At 40.5% G+C, this 26,451-nt stretch overlaps 1 protein-coding gene and 1 long non-coding RNA gene across 3 annotated transcripts in view; one reads left to right on the plus strand and one right to left on the minus strand.

Moving 5' to 3' along the window:
- Nucleotides 1-1,813: 1,813 nt before the first annotated feature.
- PCCB (propionyl-CoA carboxylase subunit beta) overlaps nucleotides 1,814-26,451 on the minus strand; it is a 28,737-nt gene continuing 4,099 nt past the window's right edge. For both annotated transcript variants that reach the window (XM_040566490.1, XM_040566491.1), the window contains exons 3-15: nucleotides 26,193-26,261; nucleotides 24,270-24,326; nucleotides 20,685-20,798; nucleotides 17,794-17,904; nucleotides 16,449-16,557; nucleotides 15,380-15,500; nucleotides 11,544-11,625; nucleotides 9,336-9,459; nucleotides 8,280-8,387; nucleotides 4,729-4,829; nucleotides 3,445-3,543; nucleotides 3,145-3,238; nucleotides 1,814-2,086 (exon numbers count right to left, since the gene is read on the minus strand). In XM_040566490.1, the coding sequence (XP_040422424.1) occupies nucleotides 1,965-2,086; nucleotides 3,145-3,238; nucleotides 3,445-3,543; nucleotides 4,729-4,829; nucleotides 8,280-8,387; nucleotides 9,336-9,459; nucleotides 11,544-11,625; nucleotides 15,380-15,500; nucleotides 16,449-16,557; nucleotides 17,794-17,904; nucleotides 20,685-20,798; nucleotides 24,270-24,326; nucleotides 26,193-26,261 (1,311 nt within the window). In that variant the 3' untranslated portion in view covers nucleotides 1,814-1,964. The remainder of the gene's footprint in view (nucleotides 2,087-3,144; nucleotides 3,239-3,444; nucleotides 3,544-4,728; nucleotides 4,830-8,279; nucleotides 8,388-9,335; nucleotides 9,460-11,543; nucleotides 11,626-15,379; nucleotides 15,501-16,448; nucleotides 16,558-17,793; nucleotides 17,905-20,684; nucleotides 20,799-24,269; nucleotides 24,327-26,192; nucleotides 26,262-26,451) is intronic.
- On the plus strand, nucleotides 17,911-19,077 carry LOC121074444. Its single transcript, XR_005822340.1, has 2 exons — nucleotides 17,911-18,606; nucleotides 18,684-19,077. It is a non-coding gene; the product is annotated as an uncharacterized LOC121074444 (long non-coding RNA).

Genomic DNA, 26,451 nt, shown 5'->3' on the forward strand with positions numbered 1-26,451 from the left:
GAGACACAGCCTGAACACTGACTCTCTGACTGCTTCTAAGTTATGCTTAACTCCTGACGCAAAATGGAACACAGTAAGTCACTTGTCATGCTTCTAAGTTCAAGGACTTCTGTTTGTTGAAAGGATTTTTATATTTTTTGTTTCTGCAGGGGACTGGAATTCAAGAGAAGCTTGGATAGCGTGGCCAGATCAGCTTTCCAGTGTGTTTCCAAAGCACTGTGCAGGTAGAGCAACTGAGTGCTTGGAAATCAACAGGATATACAAGCCAAATTGTTGTGCTGGCAAGGGGTAGAAGAGAGGATGAAGTCTACATAACAAAGGTTAGGAAACAAGAACGGTTGCTTATGCTTTTTCCTTTGTGACATAACAGTTGGGGGTTCTCATTTAGTGTCTCCTGACTCTGGTCAGACTGAAAAAAACTACGTGCATATCATTTTGCTGACTTAGCTTTTGCCTCTAAACTTGGGACAGCCGCTCTCTCTTAGCTACTGATTAGCTTTGAAAAAAATCCTATTATTCCTTCTTGATTAACTCTTACAAACTCTAGATTAAACCATTTCTCACAATTCAAGAACTCAGTTCATTGCAAGGACACACCCCCGTATCTACATTTCAGCTTACCTTGCCTTATTGTTGCAGCAAGCTGTCTGTTTCCCAGGGCCCTTGGAGCAGGCAGTGCTGAGGTGCAACCAGGTACATTCATGCAGCTTTGGTGTGTTTGCAGCCAGGACAGTATAGCCGTAACCTGAATACATCGCCTCTAGTTATTACAAAGCTGGGATCATACTTGAAACAGTCCTTCTGTACTGTCTTTTCAGATTTTTTTTTTTTTGTGGGTGTGGTCTGCAAGTTCCATGGCTGAAGTCAGCAGGACACCAGCCTGCACCTACCTGGGAAGAGATGCTCCCTGGAAAGTTGCCATCTTATCGCTTTCTTCCACTTCACATGCTTGGGGAGTGAACAGGAGCAGCTGTGATGTGCAGGTGTAGTAATTCTCTACCTTATAACATTGTACTGTTAATTACTGAGGTTGCTCACAACAGACATGTCATTACAGGACTTCACATGATTGGCATGTGTTTTCAGTAGCGGTAAACATGATAGTAGCCGTTACTCACTAGCTTCTGGGACTGTAGTTACAATGCAGCTCCTAATGTGCAAACTGAGCACAGCCGCAGTAACAACTACTGGAGTGGTTCCTTGCAAGTCTGGCAAATAATCATAAGAGAAAAATGGGCTGGAAGGCACCTCTGGAGGCTTCTGTCTTAACCCCCTGCTGAGGGGAAAAAAAATTGTGTCCCCCATTGGAATGTCCCTTTTTTTCAATTTGGGCAAATTGTCTCGTGTCCTTCAAGGGGAATCTGGCTCCATCTTCTCTATACCACCTATGCCCCCACAGCTCGGGTATAACTTGATACCAACCTGGGACCCAGCATTGCTTCAGCCAGCAAGTAAAATCTGCGACTTGGGAAAGTCTAATAGAGAGACAGAACAGGTTAGCCTGTGATCTGCAAAGCTTGGATTCCAGTGCACCAAAATCCAAGCCAAGGATTTCTTCTGTCAGTCCACGGTGCAGCAAGTAGTCAGATTCCAAGGGTGCAGACCCAGGGCTGTGCTTTAACTGCACAGATGTCTGATGGCTCAGCAGCGAGAGGTCACTGCAGCTCTGCCTGACTGAGCCACCTCAAGGGCCCAAAGAAGCATTCAACCTTAAACAATTAGTAACAGCTTGTCTGCAGCAGGCATTGCAGGTTGTGTTGATTATTAACCTACAAAAAAATGGTTTACAAAGATGAACCAGTAAGATCCCAAATTAAATGAGATACGTACTATGATTTATTGATGATCATTAGCAAAATCAAAGTAAAATACTTCTATTGCAATGTAGAAAGCCACATAAACATAAAGTATTTGTATTCAGAATACTGCCATGTCTTCCAGCATGGCCAAGTCCCTCCTTACACTCACAGTGGGATATTAGCATGTTTCTTCCAGGGACTGGACTGTGTTTTACTAGCCAGCACATCAAGGTCACGGCAGATGCGCGTGCGGGTGGTTGAAGGCTGGATGATATCATCAACAAACCCTGTAAAAACAAACAAAAAACAGCCAACCATGAAGAGGTTGCCTGTCAACCTTCTATATATAGGTTGAGATGTAAATTTTCAAAATCAAAATAATATTTGAATAAACAGTTCACAAGTTACAAATTAACTTAAGAATTTAAAAATAGCCTAAAGAGGAAATACTCCAAGCTATAAGATTAGAAGCAGTTGTTTGTTTGTTTGTTTAAAAAAAAAAAAAAAAGGCAAAAGTTAGCAAGCCAAAAAATTTTAGGGGGAGGGGGTTTTACTAAGTACTGCACCTGTTACTGCAGAGTTTCAGGCATACCATCTCCACGAATCTACTATTAATTAGTCTGACTTAAAGGTTCAGAATTGCTGATTAGAAGAAGAATCCCTTAACTTTGCATGTGCAGCAGTCTATTTTTTTTCTGGCTCAAACAGCAGTAATAGCCTACTACAAAACCAGAGGGAGCGATGCTGTAGATATTAGTTATGGTGGAAAAGAGCTTGGATTGAGACTTCCCAGCTCTGTGGCGCTATTTACAGGAATTAAATGTAGTACAAAAACAATAGAGTAAGCCAGCATAACTGGAAACATGTAGAAGTGACTACAGATTCTACAGAACTGCCTTCCAGAGCGCAGTTAATGCTTTGAAGCTAGAAGTAAAAATTCTTTTAAAAGAAAACCAGGAAAAATCACCCCAAGGAGTCCTGGACTTCATCACTGAACTGGATTGTGACCCTTTCTTAAGGCCACTGATCTGCATCTAGAACCATCAAGTAAATTGTCAAAGCACCTGTAATTTTTAACTAACAGTCTTGCGTTTCATGGTGCTTCTATTGCCTACAAAATTGAAAGTAAGCTTTTCAGTGCAGTCCCCATATCTCACCAGTTTCTTCCCATATGAAACCTTTCGGATGTGTTTTTGGTCTAGATGTGGTTTTCCTTCTCATGCACAAGTTATGGTATGTCTTGCCTAAAAAACTTTCTAGCAAAAAGTTTACTCAATAGCTACAAATTTATCTACATGCAATGTCAACCTCAAAACAAGGGACACAATGTGTGAGATAACGATACCTCTCATGGCTGCAGGAAAGGGGTTTGCAAATTTTTCCACATATTCTGCCTCTGCATCTGTCTCTTTTCCTCTGAAAATGATCTGGACAGCCCCCTAGAAAGATAAAGTTCACAGGTAAGTGACAGTCGTCAGCCCACACAGCGGGAACCTGTCTGCTTTACCAGCTCCCTCCCTGCCCCCACCACGTGCGCTCGGGTAAGGTGCTTCAGAGAAGACAGTCTTCATCTGACAAAGCTGCCACTGCAAAGACTGGGATGGCTGCTGCACACCAGCATGAGAGTCAGCCTGCGTTTATTCACCTTGGCACCCATCACCGCCACCTCTGCAGTAGGCCAAGCATAGTTCGCATCTCCTCTTAAATGCTTTGAACTCATCACATCATAGGCGCCCCCGTAGGCCTGGAACAAAAACCAAGGGATTAATTAACATGAAGGGACCTCACAGAAGCAATAGTTTACTTTCTTCCTGCAACTTTTATCATTCCAAAGACAAGCAAGTGGGGCTAGACTTGTACCTGTAAGAGAGCGTGCAGAGCCTACAGGCGGCTGTGATTTGGTCCATCAACACGCTGGTACAAGGCTCTTGGCTTTTGCAAGCACACGTGTTCAAGACATTTCCACTTCTTTGGTCAAAATCATGAAGAACTGTAAAAACTCCACTGCAACAATCTCCTAAGACTAGATGTCACAAACTAGAACCACAAAAGAGCAGGGAAGGGAGCTTCTGAAACGCAAGGCCATTCTTGATGGCAGATAAAAGAGGAGTCTGCGTATCTGCAGCACTAGGCCTCACCCCCTGCACGTGCATTCAAACAAACCGGCTGCCCTGCTTCTGGAATCTCCTGGCCAGGGAGCGCAGCACTCAGATCTGCAATGCTCCACTCTGGTACTGGAAGTGGTCCAGACAGCAATGGTAAACGGATACTGCAGAACTGCAGAGCAAACTGCAGCAGAGTCTGTTTCAAGGCATTCCTAAAAACTACATCAAGGATGCAAGCTTGGAAAAAAAAAAAAAAAAAAAGTAATATTCAGAAGGAACAGGGAAGGCAAAGGGATAGAAAGCTGAAAAGTTTTTTTTTTTTTTTTTGCTTTTTGCCATCCTAAGTCTATCAGAAAAAAGCTTGTCAAGAAAAAAAAAAAACACAACTAAACAAACAAACAAACAAGCAAAAACAGAACAGGAGGGACACACCAGCAAGAAAAAATGTGGAGAGATGTTTAGCGAAGCCTTTAAGAGCATAATAATGTACCTTATAGAAAAAGAGAAAGCAAGAAAATTAAGGGGAGTATAAGAGAAGTATATCGAAGAAGAGAAACCACATAAGCGTTAAGCCTGTGAGGAAAGCAGAAAGACAAAATCAGCACTGCTTCTGGAAAAGGAGACTGAAGTTACAGGAATAGAGCAGTAATATTCTAAGAATAAGAGAAATGATCTCTTGTACACTGACAAAGATGGGACAAACAGAGATATAACAACTGCAGAAAGCAGAAGGATAGACATACAAAGCTTCACAAAAGTAAACTTGCTGTTAATGAAAACAAACTCATTTTACAAACCACCACCATGGAATTATACCAACTTACTTTTCTGGTGATGACAGTAATTTTAGGCACAGTTGCTTCTGCAAAGGCAAACAGTAGTTTGGCACCGTGACGGATGATTCCACCATATTCCTGAGCTGTACCTACAAAAGCCAGAAATATTATTTTTCACTCCAGGAAGTTCACAAAAAAAGGATATACAGTTGGGCAAGTGTCATCGTCTATTACCAGCAGCAAACCTAACAACAACCAGAGCTGTGTTAATATCCAGGAGCAGGTAGTATCGCAGGCAATATTCTCCATAAGATGCGGAGCAGCTCTACAAAACACTTCACCAAAAGAAACATAAAGTAAGTCTCTGTGCATATAAGGTCACAGAAGCGTAATGCTCACCAGATGGTATCTTCCCAGGAACAAAAATCAGTTACATAAGTTTGAAGACTCCAAATGTGATTGGCAGAGAAACATGCAGCCTAGATTCACTTCTCCCACACTCTTCCAAAAGCCTTTTTTCTAGACCATATTAAAGGCAGCTTGGCTACCAGACCAAAGACCTGTGCTAGTCTTCCTTCAAGCAAGCCCAATATGATGGACCTTAGAGGACAGAGCATGAAGTCCTCCGTAAGCAACCTCACAGCTGGTAGGTCATGAGAACAATCATATGCAGCAAGTAGGAATACAGGTCATACATTTTTAGAGGATGTCCTACAAAGTTCTGTCACAAGAACAGGCCTAGCTGATAGTCTTAGGATCATGACTTCTCTGAAGATACAATCAGAGTATTCAGCAGCTGTAGATTTTTATCAAGGCCCAGCTCCAGCAAATCAGTACCTAAAACAACAACAACAAAAACTATCTTTGACCTCTTTGCAAAAAACGTATCATAGCAAAGCCAAAATTGATGGTAATGCAATTATCAGGTTCAAATTCCTACCTGTGAGATGCACAGAAGATGGAAGACTTGATTATGTTTTTTGTATTTGCCTACGCTATTGAACTTGCAAAAGGAAATGGTCAAACCAAAAGTCTGACAAGATGAAAAAGCAAAAATGCACAAGATTCCAAAAGAAAAATACACAGTGATGAGCAAAAGCTGAGATAATTACATGCAAAAATGAAAATAGGTAAATCCGTGTCAAAACTTGGGTTCAGTCAGAGCCTTAAGGATAACTGATTGCTTTCTGTTAAAGCAAGCCAGGGGAAAAAACAAAAGAAAAACAAAAAACTTCAAGCTGCACATGACCCCAGCTTTTGGAGCACCTACCCAACCTTTCAGAAGACTTGTCTCAGTCTCAAGATCTTAGGCTCCTACTTGCAAGAGCAACTCTGACCTTTCTGAGGAAGAAGTTCTTCAGCAACTATTTTCCCTCTTGATGGCACAGCGTTCACAAGACCAGATGATTCTGATCCAAGCACCAAAAGCCCCAGCTGCAACAGCCAGTTGAGGGAACATGACCACCACAGGAGGCGTAACAAATTGATAAGTAACTTTGGAAAAGCCTTTTACAGAATCCAAAGAAATGACAGAAAAACACTGCATAGATAGCAAGAAAGACAGCTGATTAATTCATCACCAAAAGACTAAGTAACAGCCAGAGGACACTTGGTATTGCTCTGCCTTGCGTACCCACAGAACACGCACATGGAGGCAGTGCCTTCGTTTACTGTCTGTCACGATGGTGCCAGCAGTAAGGAACACATATGGGATGAACCATGGGTGAGGACTGGCACTTGGAAACAGCAATCTCACGTACTTCATTTCTAGGATTTCTGAATTTCATACCTCTGTGTATGTAACTCCCCAGTTACTTTCTAGCAGTTCATTCACCTGCTGACTTTTTTTTTTTGCTCTTTCAGCATCTGAGATTAACCTCTTACAGTAATTTGGGGTCTTTTTAATGAAAGGTTTAAAAAATAGAGGATTTTAAGTTAAATATGTTTTGTGAAATTTTTTTAAAACTTACTTGTTAGTCTTATTTGCTGGCTTGACTTCAATGCTTCCACTCAAGTGTAATTTGAGTGTCCAATAATGTATGCCTACACTTAAAAATGTCTGTTCTTAACTGCAATTTCACTTTGGGTTCTTGTATTTCCCTCCAGAGCGTTGGACTTGTCAAACCTACAAACACTTTCCAGTGGCAGACATCTGAACAGCCAGGTCTTATCCCTGGAAGCTGTCAGAAAACATCTGAGATGCTCAGCCTACACCCAGAAGCTGGCAAGTACAAACCCTGCAATCTAGTCCCAATCTTAGTTTCTAATTCAGACTTAAATTCACTCAGAGTATGTTACTTAAACTGAATTTCCTAACGGTAATGTACTCATCTTTCCAAACTCTGTAAAATACAACAGTGTAGAATCACTATAAAGACTCAGATCTTCTTTCTTTAGCTTTCTCTATTTTGTATTTATCTTCCATTTGCCTACTTTAAAACAACATTCTATTATGCCATAAAAATTTACTATTTCTAACTGGCTACATGGAAATAACTTTGTTCTTGGGTTGTATGTGGCCACACAGTGGCTACTGAAGTGCTAAGGAGAACCAAGTTGTTTCTTGATCCAAGTAAGAATAGGAGGGTGTGTCTACAGGAAAGAAAGGAAAGGAGGCAAGAACAAAGAGGAAGTTCTCTTCTGTATTGCCTTATTGTTAAAACATGCAAAATGTATTAAGATATGAAATTGAATGTTGACTAGTGACATTGACTGTATTAGTTCAGTACCTCCAGCAACGAGCAGATTTTGAACGCAAAATGCATCTTCAAGGTACCCTCAACTGACACTCCTAGCACAGCTTTGACCTGCGGCCTCCCTGCCCACAGGAGGATCAGCGGAGCTGCTCTCCCACAGAATCCCACCTGCAGGGCTGGAAGCTGGGTATCGGACTGCTTGCCACTGCATCTGGGGAAGCCCCTGCCTTTGCAGAGCACTCTGGTAACGCTGTCCAGCCTATAGGCACATAAATAAAACAGGTGAGTCTTTAAAGGGACGTGGAGTCTCATTATAGCAAAGAACATGAGTGTTACTTCCATGTTGTTTATGGCACGGACATCATCTCCAGAGAATGCAGGGTTTTTGTCCTAGATAGGTCACCAGCTGCAGCTTTGCAGTTGTGCTGGAATCCCAGTGAGGAGGTCATCTTAACCCTCCTAGACCGATAGGCCTTCACCTCACTCTCAGCCCTGGCCAAGTGATCGTCCCAGTGTCTGTAACCAGTCTGCTAACCAGTTCGGCACTAACTTGCTGTATGAACTGCCCTCTCTTCAGTGAAGCCCTGCAGAGCTTTGTCATTTTAAAACACACTTGTAGAAATATTATTGGCTTATTTAAGCAATCTTTTTTTCTGGAATATAACTTGCATATCACATCCTATTGTGATGACTGGTGTACTTACAATACAGAGGTTCTTTCTTTCTTTCTTTCTTTCTTTCTTCCTTTCTTTCCCCAAACAGTAGCATTTTAAAATCTGTCTTATTTAAGGTCCAGTATAATAAACAATCTTCTTAGGGAGTTATTAAAACAGGTTTTTACACTGCCACTTTCTCCTACTTCCCCTGCCCCAAAACTAACTGAAATAAAATGACAAGGCATACCTGGCAAAAATCCAGGAACATCCACAAAAGTAATCAAAGGTATGTTGAAAGCATCACAGAAACGAACAAAGCGGGCTCCTTTCACGGAAGAATTTATGTCCAAGCAGCCTAAAGTTAAGAAAACAGGGTAAGGTGTTAATGATCTGCTAATGGCAGTAATTCAAGGCAACATCAAAAATCACACTCTGTATTTTAGCTGAACTGTCTTGAAAAGAAAAAAAATCTTATCTCTAGCTAATGTACAGATTATCATGAATTTTGCTGTTTCAGTTCTAAGATTAAAGTACGAGTTACATTCTACAAGCAGTCATTTCATTTTTTGGAAATATAACCTGCAATTTCCATATCCTTTGGCAATGACCATTGTGCATAGAGAGCTCCTATCCCAAGAAGTCTCAGGTTAAATTATATTCTTGTAATTTACAAGAAATCTTTTGTTTTAATTTTATCTGTATTGATTTTTTTTCCAGGTCATTCACTGGAACTATGCAAAAAAAACTTTTGCAAAAAAAAATCGCTCCCCAGTTAAAAAGGGAAGGATGATCTTAGCTATAGGTGTTTGTACCTTTATATCTAAATTACTTGAGATTGAGCCCCACACTTGTATGTCTGACACCTTTGCATTTTCAGAAGAGCTACACTACAGAAGAGCTTTAGGTATTTAAACGCTGTGGAACTGAACTATGAAGTTTCCATATTATGCAATTAATTACAGGCTGCTGCCAAGTCAGTGGTGGTCTTCTACCCACCCTGTTTATGTGCTGCTACCACTTCTCTTGTGCTAGATACAGCAAGCCTTTTGTTACATGTTTTGTTGATTCAGTAAAGAAACGTGTGCTTTTTTTTCAGGCAGTTTTACAACTCTCGGCAAGCAAGTCACAAAAATGCACGACAAGATTCAAGACAAAGAAAGTGGTAGAAAAACACGGTATGATTGAGTGGCAGACAATACAAACCATAACCAGTTAATTTCATAGCCAGACAGCAAGTGTGCAAAAAAGACAAAACACAGTTCATTAAAAAGTTTCACATCAGACTCCTACAGCTGTCTCCAACCTGATGCTACTTTGGGTTGGTTGCCCACAATCCCAACAGTTCTTCCGTTCATCCTGGCAAATCCAACAACAATGTTTCTGGCATAGGAAGGCATGATCTCGAAGTACTCCCTTTCATCGACAATCTGCAAGAGAGTTAGGCAGAGCCCTCAGGATGACGTAAGTATGTTTATTTCTCTACATAGGCAAACATAAAATCAGCTGTTAGTATCAGAAATCTTAACGTTTCAGAATTTGCAGAAAAAGAAAAAAAATGGAGAAGAGAGAAAAAAATCTTTTTGTCGTCTTTGCAGGAAGCGTCTAGTTCTGCATTTATTATCAAAAGTGCCACTTAAGCATTCCATCAGAGAAAATCATCTTTATGACATTTCCTCTGTAGTAAGCCTGTTTTCCTAGCTTATAACAAATAAAAATCTCAAACCGGATGCTGAGAACTTCTTTCTCACAAGGCAATTACTGGCAAACTGCACATCTAGAATAACGGTTTCCAGTGATAAAAAGCAAATAGTACTTCTTGAACTCAGGAACTTTCCATTATATATATTTAATACCTACTCTATTTCTTTGCAAGTTCAGAGCGCTTTATTAATAATAGAGACCAACACAAAATGCTCTGCTGCAGCCGTAGCTGTGCACATCTCTGAGGTCACTGATGTTGCGTATGATAGAGGGGAACGGAGAAACACTTTTATCTGCAGCAGAGGGAATAAACGAGCTATGTCAAACACACCTAACTGGCAACACAAATCCTTGGTCGCTGCACTTCTCTCTGAGGTTGAAGTTCCAGTGTGTGCTCTGCAAAGTGACATCCACTGGTGTGTAAAGCAGCATCAAAATTCACATGTTCAAAAAAAGATCATAATTATACATGGAGCAGTGGCGACACCTATACATGGCTGCCAAGTGTTTTCTACTATAACTCCTTGTTTTCAACTATTTGTGACAACTTCACCTATACGCACTGCAGTTTGACAGTCCTTCCAGAGAATGAGGCAAATGAAAAGGTGCAAAAAATGTATTATTTAATGTATTATTAATGCTTTATTTCCTTTCTTAATACTTCTGAGAGTCCGTAGGTGTTTTTTTTTCACTAATTCACTTAAGAATGTTTTAAATCTCACCTTTTCACTTGGAACAGATACTACTGAAATTCAGAATGGAAGAAACTACAGATTAAAAACATATCCTGAGCTTTCCTTTTTCCACTAAAGTTAATCTAAGGGCAGCCAGTTGCAAATTGAAAAGTGTTCGCTGAGTAAGGGTGTGGAGAGAGACAGTCAACTAAAATAGCAAAAGGGAAAAATCTGGAAAAATCCTACAAATCTGAACTCTCCCCAGCCACCATATACAAGCATATACAAGCTGCCTGTGAAACTGAGTTATTCCATCACCTCAGAACCCTAGGTCACCTGCCATTCAGCATCTGACTGGTAGAAGTACCAGATGGAAATTTTAATATTCAAAATTCTGACTCCCCAGGTGCTCCACACCTTACAAACCTGTTCTCTGCACAGTTGTTTACAATGTAGTAAGTAAGTTGTTACAACTGTAAAAAATGAATTGCTCACTTAGGCAAGCGAATTACCAACATTGCTTATGCTTCTTTCATAAAATCTCCATTATTTATATATTACAATACTGGTTTTTAGTTTAAAAAAAAAAGTTTATTTCCCTACCACCCTCCCAGGAGATCTGCCTCACTCAGTGAAACATTGATGCTAGAGTTTGCAAGCTTCTGACTGCTTGACTTAGAATTAAAAAAAATATTCTTGTATTTTGTGTATGTAAGTGACTCAGAATAATTGGTGACATGTAGCCCTTTGAATGTCCTCTACGTAGTTTATTACCTTTTATGAAAAAAGTGATAAAATTCAAGACAGCAGTTAACAAACGAGGGGAGGTTCAACTCCACATGGAAAACTGAGTTATAGCATCTTTTATCTGTACAGTTATGCATGCATGCAGCGTGCAGAGATATATCCTGAAAAGAAACATTGAGATTCCTTTTATCTGCTAAAATCTTGTTTCTGCAGCTTTTGTTGTCCCTTCATGCATGGCCACTATACAGGGGAAAAATAAGTAACCTGTAAAGACTAGAAAATAGATCTTAAGCAGCATTATTAGCTTCTTTCCATTATTTACATCTATATATACACAGAATGTAAGATATTTATAATCTTCTCAGCAGTGCTCAGACTTGCAGACTTACAGAGTGTATGATATCCAGCATGTCGTAGGCTTTAGTAGATTCAGTTGGGACAATTGTGTCCAGCTCAGGAACCAAACGGTCACTGCAGAAAATAAGGATAAAAGCAACAATATTTATAGATCAGGTGAACACCAAGAAAAGAACTCAGGCAAACAATTTCAACTCTCTGAAACTTCATGGGAGCTGCTACTTGAACATGGAGAAGGAGACAGCGCTCACTGCAGCCCTTTGTGCCGCTGGCCACTGAGGGGATGACTTGCTGCTCTGAGCTCCTTGGGGAGGAAAAAGCCCGACCGACCTCTTCCTGAAGGAGACATCTCTTTCGCTGGTACCTCTGCCCATGAGCTCACCCCCTGGACACACACTTTCTCCTCCCTGACCAGAGGAGCCACTATTTATTGCCTGTGATGAGTGTCAGAAGGCAGACTGCAGGGGCACGGGAGGCAGGTCCGGCAGTGCTTGGGGAAACTCAGCCGTGGGGAAAGCATTGGGCAGAAGCTCAAGTGTTCACCAGAGGCAGCACAGCCTGCCTTCCCAGTAGTTACACCTGGAGGGGTGGAATGGTTTCTCCGGACAAGGTTTCCTTGTCATGTACCTGGACCTACTGCACATAGCAAATCTAGTAGCTGCACATTTACAACTCTGATACTTTCCCTGCCCATGCTGCACAATTGTCATTTGAATAAACTTAACCACAGGAAACTTGTCCATGCTTACCTGCCCTGCACCAACCAAGCAGAGAGTGGTGGGAGGGGAAAGCACATCCATTCACAGCTTCTTCGGTGTAATGGCTGGGGCTGCAGGATCCTTACCATTATTTGGGTTATCTCAACAATGGTGCACTTTGGTGCACAATGGTGCACGCGTGGAGCTTTACATTTAACAAAATTGTGCCACCCTGTTAGCAGCTCACAGTCAGCTACCTCTGTCTTCAATTCTATTAGTTTTGGTAAGGACTTCACAAGTGTTTGCATTCACTGGGTCTCTGGGCTAATTCACAGTCCCAAGAGGTGTCAATTTTTATGAGTCACCTCTGAAAAGGCTTCAAGGAATATTACATTTGTACTATTCCTTACAAAAATACTCTATCTGTTATAAATTGTGTTTCTGCAAAGTTTTTCTTGAATTACTATTTTCATGATGCCATGATTCATACATTTAAAACAATACAACCCAAGGCTCTACACATCCAATTTAAAACTGAAGTAAATGATCTGCAGTTTGTCAAAATCGGGCAAAAAGTAGTAACATCAGTCCCTCAGCTGTCTCTGTGCTCACATGCAGAGACTAGGCAGGCACAGCTCCATGCCGAGAGAGTAACACAATGAATCTTACAGTGATGTTTCTAGTTCATTTCCACAATTAAGAGTATTGCATACAAATATTTTCATAAAATGTTACAATGAAACCTTTATCAGCCGAAAGCAACCAATTTTAGGATACTGAACCCCAAGCTACAATGAGTACTTTTGCTTTCCCATGAAGTAGGTACAAATGTGTTTTAAATTCTGTCCATTACCTATGGATTATATTCTCAGGTATCCCAAGGGATAAGGAAAATGAAAAAGAGAAATTATTCCTCCCATAAATTCACAGACACAGAGAGGGAAATTATAATGGCAGTAAAATCAACAACCATTGGTAAAATGAAGACATTACCCAGGATATCACAGGAGAAAAAAATCGTCACAGATAAGGGACATCTGGAGCTTTCTAGTAGCATCACTGGACACAAAAGGCTGAGAATTGTGTTTAAGATCTCATTTATCAGAAAAGATTTGCTCCTCATCATCAAAGCAGTCATCTGAAGACTGTGAGAGCTTGAGAAAACTGTCACCCAGATCAATACCGGGTTTTATTACACAGAAATATGAAACTGCACTAGGTTACCAGCAGTCAGTAAGTACCTCTTCCAGAAAGTGTATGCATACTTCAGGCTTTCAAGGAAACAGAACTTGCTTACAGTCAAAAACACCAGAAGTTAAATCACACCACACAATGTAGAACTAGACATCCTTCAAAACTGGTGGCCATAAGCACCATAGGAGCCCTCTAACTTTTTACAGAATCCAAGCCACTGACATTAGAAACAAAAAACTAACCAGCATGAGTTTCAGCACGCAAACCTGACATTTTTCAACACCACAAAGAATCTAACTGGAGAGGGAAAGAAAAACAATAGAGAGGGAGAGTGCTTCTGGACTTAACAGTGAAGATGAGAGTATTTAACATTTCATTTACATTATTAGTGGCAATTCTTCCTGGCATAAAAATGGAGCAAGGAGAATGAAATTACTCTAGTGGAATGGGTTTTGACTGAAGGATCAACCACAATTCAAAGCAAAAGGAGTCCACTCAGATGTCAGTGTGCTCAGGTGAAATATTACCAATATAAGTATTAAGAAAACAAAACTGGAGAAATATTGCAGATGCTGCTATACAAACAGGTAAATTTACCAAGCAGATCTGTCTTCACACGTATAAAGACAACTAAATTGAACTTAATACAAATTACTGAGTATTTATTATACTGTGATCCTCTAATAATATATCCAGTGCTACATAAAAGATTGTCTCACTTAAGAACTAATCTCTCAATTAGTAGCTACAGGGTAACTGAAGCTTCTCACAAGAAAATAAATTGCCCATCATAAGATACAATGATTAAAAAATAGATTGTTGCTTCCATGATGAATTTCAAACATCACATTCAACTCTAGAGAAGCTAAATATCCCAGTACAATGTGTTGAATGCTTAGAAAAAGCTCTTACTTCAGAGATAATCCCCCAAATTTACCAAACAATACAAGAAATTTGCTCTGGTTTGTCATTATCAAGACAGAGCAGTCTTCCAGTTTAATAAACTCTTAAAGATCAACATCGTAGAAAATTTAAGGACATGTAACTAATTGATTTGTCTGACCATTCTCTAAACAGCAACTGGCAAATTTATTTCTCTTAACAGTGAACAATGTATTTCAGACGCCAGAACAGTGATCTGTAAAGTTGATCTAAAAAATCTCCCCAAATTGTTTCAAAGACATTTCAAAGAACAATGAGCACAAAGAGAGGATAACAGTCCCAACTCCCACGTTCAAATCTACACATGCAGAACCAGATGACAAACACCACACACACCTAAAACCAAAAGGAAGAACAAGTGTAGGAGCAGCTCCCACACAGGAAAGTGTGGCAACCTTTCAGGGGTTGCCTCCAGAAAGGGCTGAACAAGGGGTGCAGCTGGCTCAGGTTAAAAGGCGTTTACTCCACTGACATTCTCTGTCTTTACGAGCAAGGTTGCCTATTGAAGCAGTCCCATGCTGGCTCTGTCTCGGAAAAATTCTCTGATTAAAATCCCAAAGCCTTTCCTTCACTGTCAACTACATAATGGGCCTGATAGACAGCAACCTAACACAAAAAACTTATAGCCTCCTTTACCTCTGTTGCTACCCCACCTCTAACCTTAACAAACCAAACTTACCCAACAGACACATTACTGACAAAGCAGGGCAAGATCCCCACTTTTGCGCACTGTGCAACCTTCTGCCTCACTGTGCTCGTTTGAAGGACTGTGAATCTGGACACATTACTTTTCCCCATGTCCTGTATACAGCCTGCCTAACACTGCTTTCAGAAAATAAAAAATTAAATCTAACAATGAGCATGTATGTATATACACATGCACAATGAAACACTTCCCATATTCCCACACTACAGCACAGAAGTATCAGCCAAGTGCCCGGGCACAAGACACTCATTTCTTTACACTCCTTGTGCCAGAGAAGCCGTGGAATTCAGTGGTCAGAGACCACAGTTCTCAGCCAGTTTCCTCTTACCTGGGGTCGTGGCATTCACAGACTGGAGCAGGGTCACGGTTGCTAAGAGGTAAATAATTAAAGAACTCTCGGAGATTAAGTAAAGCATCTATATCATTCTCAAAGGCCCTGTGTGCGACTCCTGGAAAAAAGCAATTATTGTAATTATTTTGCAATGTTTCATTTTCGAGTATGTATCCATAAAGATACAAAGAACTAACAGCAAGATTTTTTAAACCTAGTCTATTAACAATTGGGAATTTCAAGCAACCAAATCTGATCAGCTAAAAATGCCTACAAAATGCGTGGCTGTATTAGCCTTTTTCCATAGCAGGTCTGGATTGTTGATTTTATATTTAAAATAACGTGAACTGGTTTGTCAGCTGTCACAGACCTAGCAGGATCCCAACCTCCAGGAATTCAATACAGGTTGCGGTGCTGGACTCGAGCTTTGAGCTGCACGCTTTTTCGTAAAGGCTGGATCCAAGGGGGGTGGGCGTGCACACACACGTGTGCACGTGTGGTTTTGTTTCATCAGCAGCACAGTTAACACAGAATTTGAGATCCCAAATGAGCCTCAAAAAGATTCATGAGTCACCAAGTCTCCCCAGGCGATTTTTTTTTTTTTTTTTTAATAGAGCTTCATCTCATGATGGCACTTGGTTTTTAGTTGGGAAGTTCAACCAATCACACTAATAGGCAAACAAGGGATCGTTAACAATCTTTTCGACCTATGCAAATTTCTGGAAAACAAGCAAAAAACTCACCACCCCAAACCTGCCTTGGGAGCTCTGCCCTCCTACAACCTTTTCACTTCTGGAATCTTCTGGATTTGCTACTTTCTCCTCAAAATCCCAGAACTCTCCCACACTCCCACTTTTCCTATTTTGTCTTCCATTACTAAAAGGGACTGGTAAGAGAGCCCTACGCGCAGTAAGATCACGAGTCTAAGTAGAGCTTCATCCCTTAGACTCAAGTGACGCCTATGACTACAAAGATCTGCATTAGGTAATCAGCTGTCAAGCCAGAACAACTCTGTCGTTTACTTTGAAGAACAGTTAGTACATGAAGTAAACTATCCAGGTCTCACCAGACACAGCTGTGTGCGTCTTCGCACCCCCAAGCTGCTCTTGTGTGACATCTTCATTGGTAACAGACTTAACTACATCTGGGCCAGTAATGAAAAGGTAGGACGTATCCTAGGGGAGGGAATAAAGCAAAAACAGTAAATGCTAGACCCAAGCTGAAAAAGCACTTAAGGAAAAGCGACGGTCTCTAGAGACTTTCCCCAAAATAAGAAAACAGTATAACATAGGGAAGAAATTCCTAAAAAATCCCTATTGTATTATACTACAAATCCACAAAAAATTCAGTTATCTGCAGGTTACGTGGGAAAGTTATTCTTGACTTTCCATGAAGAATAAAACTGAATCCAATTTAATTTAACCTAGCCTCAATATGGAGACATACTTTGCCATTTCTATACACCCTTTATTTTCAATTTCTGTACTATTCTCTCTGCATACATTATCTGTTTATGCAGAAAAATAATTTAAGACAAAAACGAATTGTTACGTAAAGACAACAGCATGTGCTGCTATTTCCTATGACAAACTAGGAAAGACTTGTTAGCACTGAAATACACTTGAAGACAGATGGAAGAACTTTTTGCTGAGTATCCATGAAACTTTAAATTGAATAGGAAAGAATAATTATGGTTCTACGGGTCCAAGTACTAGCATGAAATGCCTAAAAAATACAAGGGGATGAAATGTTTGTCTTACCCCACCTAGAAATACTGATTTTGGATGTTACAAAACTCATTAACAAAAATTCTTCTGAAGCTCTTTACAGGCATTACTCTTTTTCTAAAAATCACTAAAGACAGCCTTTTTCAATATTCCCCTGTCTGTGCTTTGAGCAGTAACTGTCACAACCTACCTGCAATCAGTACCTGCCAGGAGCACAACATATCACAACAGTTTATAAAATGAGGAAATGGTATGTGTTCAAAACCAGGTCATACACTTGCCATGCTACCTGATCATATGGAATTGGCAACCTTGGCATTCCAGACGATTTGGTAATATATTAAGTACTCTTACATTAAATACTTTAGACTTTCTTTAAAACTGAAACTTAAAACAGAAACTATGCAGTTTTGTTGTTGTTGTTTTTAAATGAGCATCTTGAACCAAGTGAATTTTAACCAAAAAAAAATTTAATCATCTCTTCCTCTATCCTATGTGCAAGATAATGGAACAGACTATTCCGGTCCTGCTGACAATGACATTAATGATATTCCTGCAGCAAATTCCAAGCCTTTACTGTTCCAAAGCAGGAGACCCTCACCAAACAAATCCTTGATCCACAATCAGTCTAACTGTGACTGATCAATGCAACAAGCAGCAGGTCAGGACACACTGCACCCTTACCTTCACCATGAATGTGAAATCAGTTAAAGCAGGTGAATACACAGCTCCGCCAGCACAAGGACCCATAATGAGGGAAATCTGAGGAACTACCCCAGAGCACAGAACATTTCTCTGCAACAGAAAAAAAACCAGACATCTAGTTTTTACACCCTCCCCAAAAAAGTATCTGTATCTTTAAATCTGTTCAGAGATTCTGCAAGAATTCACAATCACAAACAGGAGAAGACAGCTGGGTTTATTTACTGGGAGACAAATAGCTGGACAGAATGCCTTAATGCAAATAAAAGCAAGATAACTGTTTCTACTGTTTTGCTTCTTTCTGTTCATGAGCACAAAAGTACAAACTATCAACAGGCAAGAGAAGGTCACCCCACCATACAAACTATTGTTTTAGTGACTACCTTAATCTCCCACATTCTTGCACTAAATCCTCTATACCTGCTCAAAATGATGACAGAAGTAAATTAAGTGTATTTACCTCCCAAAAGTGAACTGCAACCTGGTTTATCTCCCTTAATTGGGCAGAAGGGGCCATTGCACCCATACTGAGAACAAATCCATTACACAATACTGCAAGGAAATGTCCTAAGCAAGGAATTCACTTGTCATGTTTTCCAAGTTGCAATAAATTTGATCTTTCTGTGCATCATTTCCAGCCTTATATTGGAGGAATAAAGGTCCAGAGGGATCAGAAATTCAGTATTAGAAGTGGTTAGCAATAACACCTGGAATACTGAAACTGTCTAAAGTGAGTATGAGAGATTTGGAGCACTTCCTGGAACTTAGTGATACGCTTTAACCATCAGTTAAACAGTTTCTGCAGTTTAAAAGTTTAAAAGTGCAGTTTTAAGTTTTAAAAGTTTTTAAGTTTAAAAGTTTTAAAGGTGCAGTTTAAAAGTTTCTGCACCTCATGTTTTTTTGAAGTACTAAAACTTGGTAGAAAGGGAGGTCCATGTAAGGCCTCTTTCAATCAAAAATAAGACTGGCTGGCTTCTTATGGCTACATTTGGAGCTTCGTATCCTGTTTTGGGCCCCAACAAGTCTGACAAACTGGAACACATCCAGGAGATACCACCAAGACTGTCAGAGACTGGAGTAGGCAGCGTCCAAAGAGAGGGTGCAGGAATGAGGTTTGTTCAGCCTGGAGAACTAAAACCAAAGGGAGAGCCTTCTGCTACTTGCAGTTATGCTGAAGGGTTCTTACACAGAGGACTGAGTCAGACTCTTCAAAGACCCATTCTTTGAGGAGCAATGGGTTCAAGTCACGGCAAGAGAAATTTCAACTAGATAAAAGAAAAAAAATAATTCAAAATAAAAAAAAAAATCTATGAGGATGGTTTAGCACTGGAACACAGGCCCAGCAAGGCTGTCCAATCTCCATCCCTAGAGATATTCATAACATGACAGGACAAGATTAAGCAACCTGGTTTACCTTTAAAGTTGACCCTGCTTTGAGCAGAGTGTTGGCCTATGAACCTCCAGATGTCCCTTCTGACCTGAATTATTCTGTAATTCTATTCTAAAGTGGTAAAGCTGATGGTTGGCCATGGTCAGCCATTAATCAAAGAAACAGAAAAGCAAGAGAAAAGTTAATTTTGAAAAAACCCATTGCCCCAAACATACCACGTGGTTGTAAAAAAGAAAGAACTGGAAACAGGATGAACTTTGTCCTTTCGGTCAGTGCTACAAAAATCAGATGTCATTGACCCATTCAGCTGCCATTATGTTAAAAAAGAAAAACAAAAGCCAAAAACACACATGTAAAACTAAAGCAAAAAGAAAACTTCCAGTAAGATGACTGATGATGATTCTCAGGATCTATCTATCTGTCACTTGTTTTCAAAACAATTCTAAAACGTGTTTGTGATTATTACTTTTCCTACCATTTGCAGTAAATGACATTTCTCATTCCTACTGAAAGCACATCATGTTTGTGTTATGTTCACTTACTTTAAAACTATGTGTTTTGGTAGGCATAAAAAATAACATCATTTCAGTGGAAAAAAGATCAGTAGTGTGTGTAGAGGAAAAAAGTCTTTAGACTGAAAAACACAGTAGAAACATAAAACTTTCACCAGTCTAATCAGTCCTGGATGTCCTCAAATGTTAAGATTAACAAGTTCCATTGTACTGCAAACTGTTCATTGCACAGAAACCTCTGATTTGCATTTTTTTTTCTTCCCTCATTGATCCACCATCTTGATAGAGCAGGCACTTGGTGCTTCTGATCTGAGTTCTCACATTATCTTCAAGCGCATAGTGTTTGATTTACTCTACGTCCCCCTTTCTGCAGCAGAAAACTCACCATTATCAGCCCTAGTGAAAGCAAATCTTCTCCGTGAAATTCTTGACATGTCTGTATCTCAGACAAGACACAGGGACAACTAGTGGTGGATCACAACAATCAGTCACCTAACAAAACACACTCTGGACTAGAGCATGCCCACTTGTCTCTGACAAACACATCAACACTTTGTGAGAAATTACAGCCCAACACGTGCAATATGTACTCAGCGTGAATCACAAAATTAAATAGTTGTTTGGGCTTCTCTTCCAATTAAGGAAATTGCCTGTTCTTCTGACAAAGCTCACTATCTAGTGAAACTCCTACAGAGCTTTTAATCAGCTCACAGTATTGGACAAGGTTTAGCATTACTACTGTTTAACAGATGGGTAAATGGAACTAACAAGTAAAGTAATTTGACTAAAGCCAAAACCAAGAAGAACCAAGAGGACAGCCTGTGTCTCGCAAACTGCTTTATCCGCCAGGTAACATGGGTTGAAATAGGATGATAGTATCCTAAAAGTTTACTTACAAACACCAACTTAAAAACAGACTTTGTCCTTCTTTGTGGATGGCAAGCCTTCTGGTCATCCAGCAGGCCACTTACCAAAAATATATCTGCATAGCCAGCCAGTGACTCCACTCCCTCCTGGATGCGGGCTCCTCCTGAGTCATTCAACCCAATCACAGGCGCGCCAACCAGGGCAGCTTGATCCATGACCTGGAGGTGAATACAAAATCCTCGTTATTTACCTAGGTAAGCTAAAACTCCAAAGCAGCTGCCACCTTCCTCATCAAAGTGTACATCCCCTAGAAAAAAATCCACCTAACAGAATTTGAACTGCTTGCATAGCGCTTAGCTTCTTCTCCTTTTCTTGTGTTAATTATCACAGTCTCTAACTGCTTACGGACACACCATGTTTTGGCTCATTCAGACTGTAGGCACATTTAATCCCTCGTCTCCCTCAATATTTATCTGCCTTACTAGCTCTGCATCTCTGTACTCATACTGCATCACCCACAGCTTGTGCTAAGTGACACAATCACAGAGGTTTGGACCAGAAAGGGCCAATCTACCTCTGTTCATGAGAAGTCTCAATTGCACCTAAACCATTCCCTTGTGTAAGTCCAACCTATTCTTAAATGTTTACTGCAGTGGTGACCATGTAATCTCCCTAAGCAGTATATCTAACACTTGACTATCATTCTTCACAGAATCATCTAGGTTGGAAGAGACCTCCAAGATCAGCTAGTCCAACCTCTGACCTAACACTAACAAGTCCTCCACTAAACCATATCACTAAGCTCTAAACCTAAACATCTTTTAAAGACCTCGTTACAAGTTCTTTGAGAAGACTAAATTTTTGAAATTTAGAACCATTACTTCCTTCTCAACATACAGTAGACAGGGAGATAAATTAATTCACTCTGTCATTTACAAATGCTTCTGCCTTCATAAACACCCAAGTACCTCAATCCCCCCTCAGTCTTCGTATTTCCCTTCATGTTCCTAGACTAAGCAACATCAATTCAATCACACTGTCCTTTCTACAACCTATTCTCCAGCCCTCTGATCATTTTGGTAACTTGCCTCAAGATCACACACAATACCGCAGCAGAGTCTTGAGTGGGAAGATTGAATTTCTTACATGTTATTTAGAATATCCTTGCTTATTAGATCCCAGCAAAACATCCGCCATTTTCAAAACATTACAGCATTGGCATATTATATTAAAATCTGCTTCAACTCCTAAATATTTTTTCTGTAAAACTACACATGGTCAATCAATCTCCATTTTGGTATTTTAAGTTGCTTTTTCCTGCCCTTTCAATCACTGTTACTCAATTATATCTTATTTCAGACTATCTTTAACTTTTTAAGATTTAAAAGTCAGTCCCGTCTTTCGGAGGTCTTGCAGCATCCACATTGGATTTTATATTGCCTAGAAACACAGTAAGCATACTCAGGCACGTTCAAATCAGTAGCATCCCAGCAGTACCACAATTCCAACCAGAACACGAATCAGAAATAACTGTCTCTGAATGTCTGCAAGTAGAAACAGCGCCAGTTGAGAGCTAACAAAGTAAACCAGGGTTCTTCAAGCTTTGTGCCTGGGTGCCTATTTAAAAGTTGGAACATCGCTGTGGCAGACATGGGGAATGACTTTCCGGTTTAAATACAATCCCATGTTTAAAAGCCATCTCTGTGGGTTGCAAGCAGAGGCGCTGTGAGCCACGAGTGGCCTTGTTTGCTTAGAGGAATGTTAGGCATGGAGTAATCAAATGTCTTATTAGAAATCAGTTGACATTTATTGCTTCTTCCCAGAAGGCCTGTTATCCTATCAGGTCAGGTTAGTGAAACAAGTTCACTGACACTTTTTACTGTTTTCCAAGGACTTACAAGATGAATTAATTACTTATTTCAAGGTGTTTCCACCTAAATTCCTAAAATGAAAACCTAAAATAAAGCACACATCAGTATGCACATTTAGACTACTGAAAATGTGCTTATAGACTTGAGAATAGACTTTTTTTTTGTCATGCCAGTTTTTATGGGGAACATTTCAGGTTTCACTCTCAAAAACACTTATTTTTCTTCATCTCATGGACTCAACAATTGTCTTGAAACTTGACATCATAGGTGCACATTAAATAAATAGGTTCTGAAGTGTTCTCCACCACAAGTGGAACACATATTACCCTGAAGAGCCACACTAAATCCTTGTTGCTTCAGAGAAACCACAGGCATTTAATGTGGTCTGAAAGACCATAAGGCTCTTCTGCAAAAGGAGGAGGCAATCTGTAGCCCAGACGTACCTCCCTGGCAGCTGTGCTGCAAGATGCCAAATAGCCCTGCCTCTCTGTAACTCCAGGAAAAAGGCCCATGGCAGATGATCACCACCGAAGAGGTAGATCTCCAGAAAAGCCCTACTGAGCAAGAGCAACTTCATCCCCACGTTCCGTGACATTTTACTTGCCTCAAGCAACTGACAAGGTTTGCAGGAGCCAAGATTGTCTCCCAGAACTGATTTCTGCTTCCCCCAATCCAGCCCAGTAAGAGCTAAAAGAAATGTGACAGACAGCACACACCCAGCCAGTCTTCTCTGAGCCCTCTGCTGCCCAAGCTGCAGCCTCACAGACTGAGCAATTAATGCACCCAGACCCCACAAACTTTGGAGGCTACCATTGAGACTGACGCCAACTGAATGCAGTAACAACTAGAAAGACTCTTTTTTTTTTTCTAGTTCTGCTACCAATAATCGCCCTGCTTCTTTAGAAAATGGAAGTTAAAAAAAAAAAAAAAGAAAACAAACAGGAAGCATCCCATCATTTCAGTACCAGTACTTCCCTCCTGTCACAAAGAGACATTGCAAAGTTCCAGCGTAAAAGGATAACACAAATGCCCTTCCCAATATCAATACCTGGTAAAGCCAAGTATTTATTATCCATCCCAAAGTCTTTGCACCTTCTAGTTTTATACCCCTCACTGCTTAAGGGTGTATGCTAAAAAGTAGTAATTCCAGCAGGAAAAAAAGCCTTGTGCTCAATACCTTGATTCCAATTGCACAGCAAGAAAAATTCTTCAATTTTCCCCCAGCCCATGCCACTGAACACCCATGCATGAAAGAGCTGTTGTCCTCCACACCCCTGGAATTCAAACACCAGCTTTTCCAGTGAGACAAGCAGGCAAACAAGAATAGCCACAAGTGCCTGATAACAGAAGCTCTGAGTATCAAGGTGACCTCTAAGTTGTAAAACTGTTTGTCTTCAGATTCTTGTTACATTTGCTTTTTATAAATATTACACTTCACATAGCACTGTTTGTAGCAAGAAGTTTCTTCCACGTCATTTCATATTTCTCCAGTAGACAATGGCTACTTAATCTATATTCATACTTCGCAAGTCTCTCTGATCTTTTGTACCACAGCAGAAAATCAACTTAAATAAAGTGTATATTATTTAGGAAAGCCCTCTTATACTTGAAAAGCTTCCAAAGGGTACCTCTCTGCTCACCTGTGCTGTCACATCTTAACAAACAGAAGGAGACAGGCATTTTCATATTGCCAGGGACATATACCATAGCCCACTAAGTCAGTCACAAATCATCTTCTCCAGTCATTAGCACAACAGATTGGAAAAAAAAAGGACACTGACAATCTTTTTGTTGTTGTTTTTTACTGGGAAATATTACCTTGCAGATCTTCTGGGCGTGAGCTCCAGATAAACTACCTCCAAATACAGTAAAATCCTGGAAGCAAAACAAATTCTGAGATTAGGGAAAGAATCATTTCAATAACAAGCAGACGAATGCATCCCAATAACTGACCCTGATGTAAAATGTGGCAAGTAAACAGAATAATCCTGCAATGCTCTACATTTGGTGAGCTGCTCCAAGGCAAATCGGGCTCCCTACAGCAGCCTGCAGATCACTCTTGTTCAATCCAAGTCTTCTTTACAAGTAAAAAGATCTTTTATACAAATTTTCCAGTGAATTCTACGTTAAAATTACAAACTTGCTATGTCTCACTTACTTTTATTATTCTTCAAACAAACACTCTCTACAAATATATGTTCCTCCTTCATGGAGGAACTTACCAATACTGGAGTAGACTGGAGTAAGCCTGAGAAAATTCATGTTAAGGAGGATCCCGCTCCGAGGGGCAGCGGTAAGATAAATCTGCAAACAGGCAGAAATCCAGAACTGAAAATGTGCTGTTGCTCTATACTATACTCATGGGTTATGCTCCAAGAGTTTACTGCTCTTTCATGGGTGCTGCAATGACTGTGTCAGACGAAACTGAGTGTTGGTGCTACCTCTGGGCCTGGGCAGATTTTGAACAAACAACAGGAGGCCCTGGGACTAACCCAGAAGGGAAAAGGGATATTGACACCTACTGGCACCAACAGAGCCCAGGGTCAACATCTGATGTGTTTCACTGATGCATTCCCACTGAGTCAAAGAAACTAAAACCAGTGTTGACAGAGAACACCATGACTAGCAGTTGAACCAAAAAGGAAGTGACGTTTCAGGCAACAGCTGAATTTGGAGAGGAATGCGGTCTTTTTAAAAAATATTTTTTTAAATGAGGGCACATATTTAAATTCTTTTCATATAAAAACTGACCTTTACTCTTGTTCTTTGAACAAGGCCTCTGTTCAGCTTCTATCTTATGTTCAGGCCCTGGTATCAACAGTGCCTTTCCCTGGAAGGGCTACATACCAGAAACAAAACAGGCAGGGTGCACACCTCGCTCCAAGGTCACATAGCAACAACCATTAGTGGCTATGGTGGCAATTTGAACCAGGACTACTTCACTGCCAAGAACATAGGGACAGGTATCAATGAATTACAAGAAAGCTCTTCTTTCACCGTGCTAAGACTTAACTAAAAGAAATCTCCATCTACAGTGTTCCCTATGAAACATTTTTAATACAAAAAGTACAGTTATTCTCTCTCTTTGACTAATCAGAGAGTTCAAACCTGAAAAAAAACAGTTCAAGGTTGCTCGGGTACCCTCTACCACGAATTCAACTCATTCCAGTTCCAGCTGACACCTCCGGCAGGCAGCCTCGGCTCCGCAGCTTCAGACAGGACGGCGGCTCCCAGAGTTCCCAGTAAGGCGGCTCCCAGAGCTCCCAGTAAGGCGCCCGCTGACACTTGTGTGACTCCAGGAGCCCAGCCACGCACAGGCAGCTGCAGCGACACAGTCCGAGTTCTCACGTGCTTCCAGCACACTGTGCTCGCTGGTTCCTCCATTAATTCACTCCTTGCATTCTGGGGGGCTCCTCCAGTCTCTCGGCTTATTGACACCCCATGGTATCACACTGAAGCAATAACAGTTTCTTACTTAAGAACATTCTCACCGGCTCCTCATTTGCTTCATCTCAACTTTGTCCACGACCTCATCTCTTGCCAAAAAAAGTTTTCAGAAAGGCTTTTTTTGCCTCTTCTTGTCTGAAAGTGCCCTGCTTCTTCCCACAGAACGTTGTATTTATCTCATGTTTATTGGCAGAAGGTAAACAGGTATATTACTACATGGTCACGGTGAAATGTTGTGAGTTTATTTCAAAAGATAAGTTCACACTATTTAAAAAGTAAGAAGCAGAAACATACCTGACTGAAAACATAAACCAGTCTCCCATTAATCCGTCCACGGCCAGTCACCACACTGTCTCCAGGGTACTACATTCAAAATAAATAAAATTAATTTAAAATAATAATTTAAAAAATCAGAGCAGCAATGACGTCCATTAAAAGAAAAGCACATTAATCTGTATTGACTACTAGGTCAGGGCAAAGACTGGCATTCTCAAAGGGCTGGGCTTTCATGTTTGCAGTGGGGGCTCCACAATGACTTGCCCCAGTTCTGAAA

Source organism: Cygnus olor, chromosome 9 (genome assembly GCF_009769625.2).
Source record: "Cygnus olor isolate bCygOlo1 chromosome 9, bCygOlo1.pri.v2, whole genome shotgun sequence".
In the NCBI taxonomy this organism is placed as follows: domain Eukaryota; kingdom Metazoa; phylum Chordata; class Aves; order Anseriformes; family Anatidae; genus Cygnus; species Cygnus olor.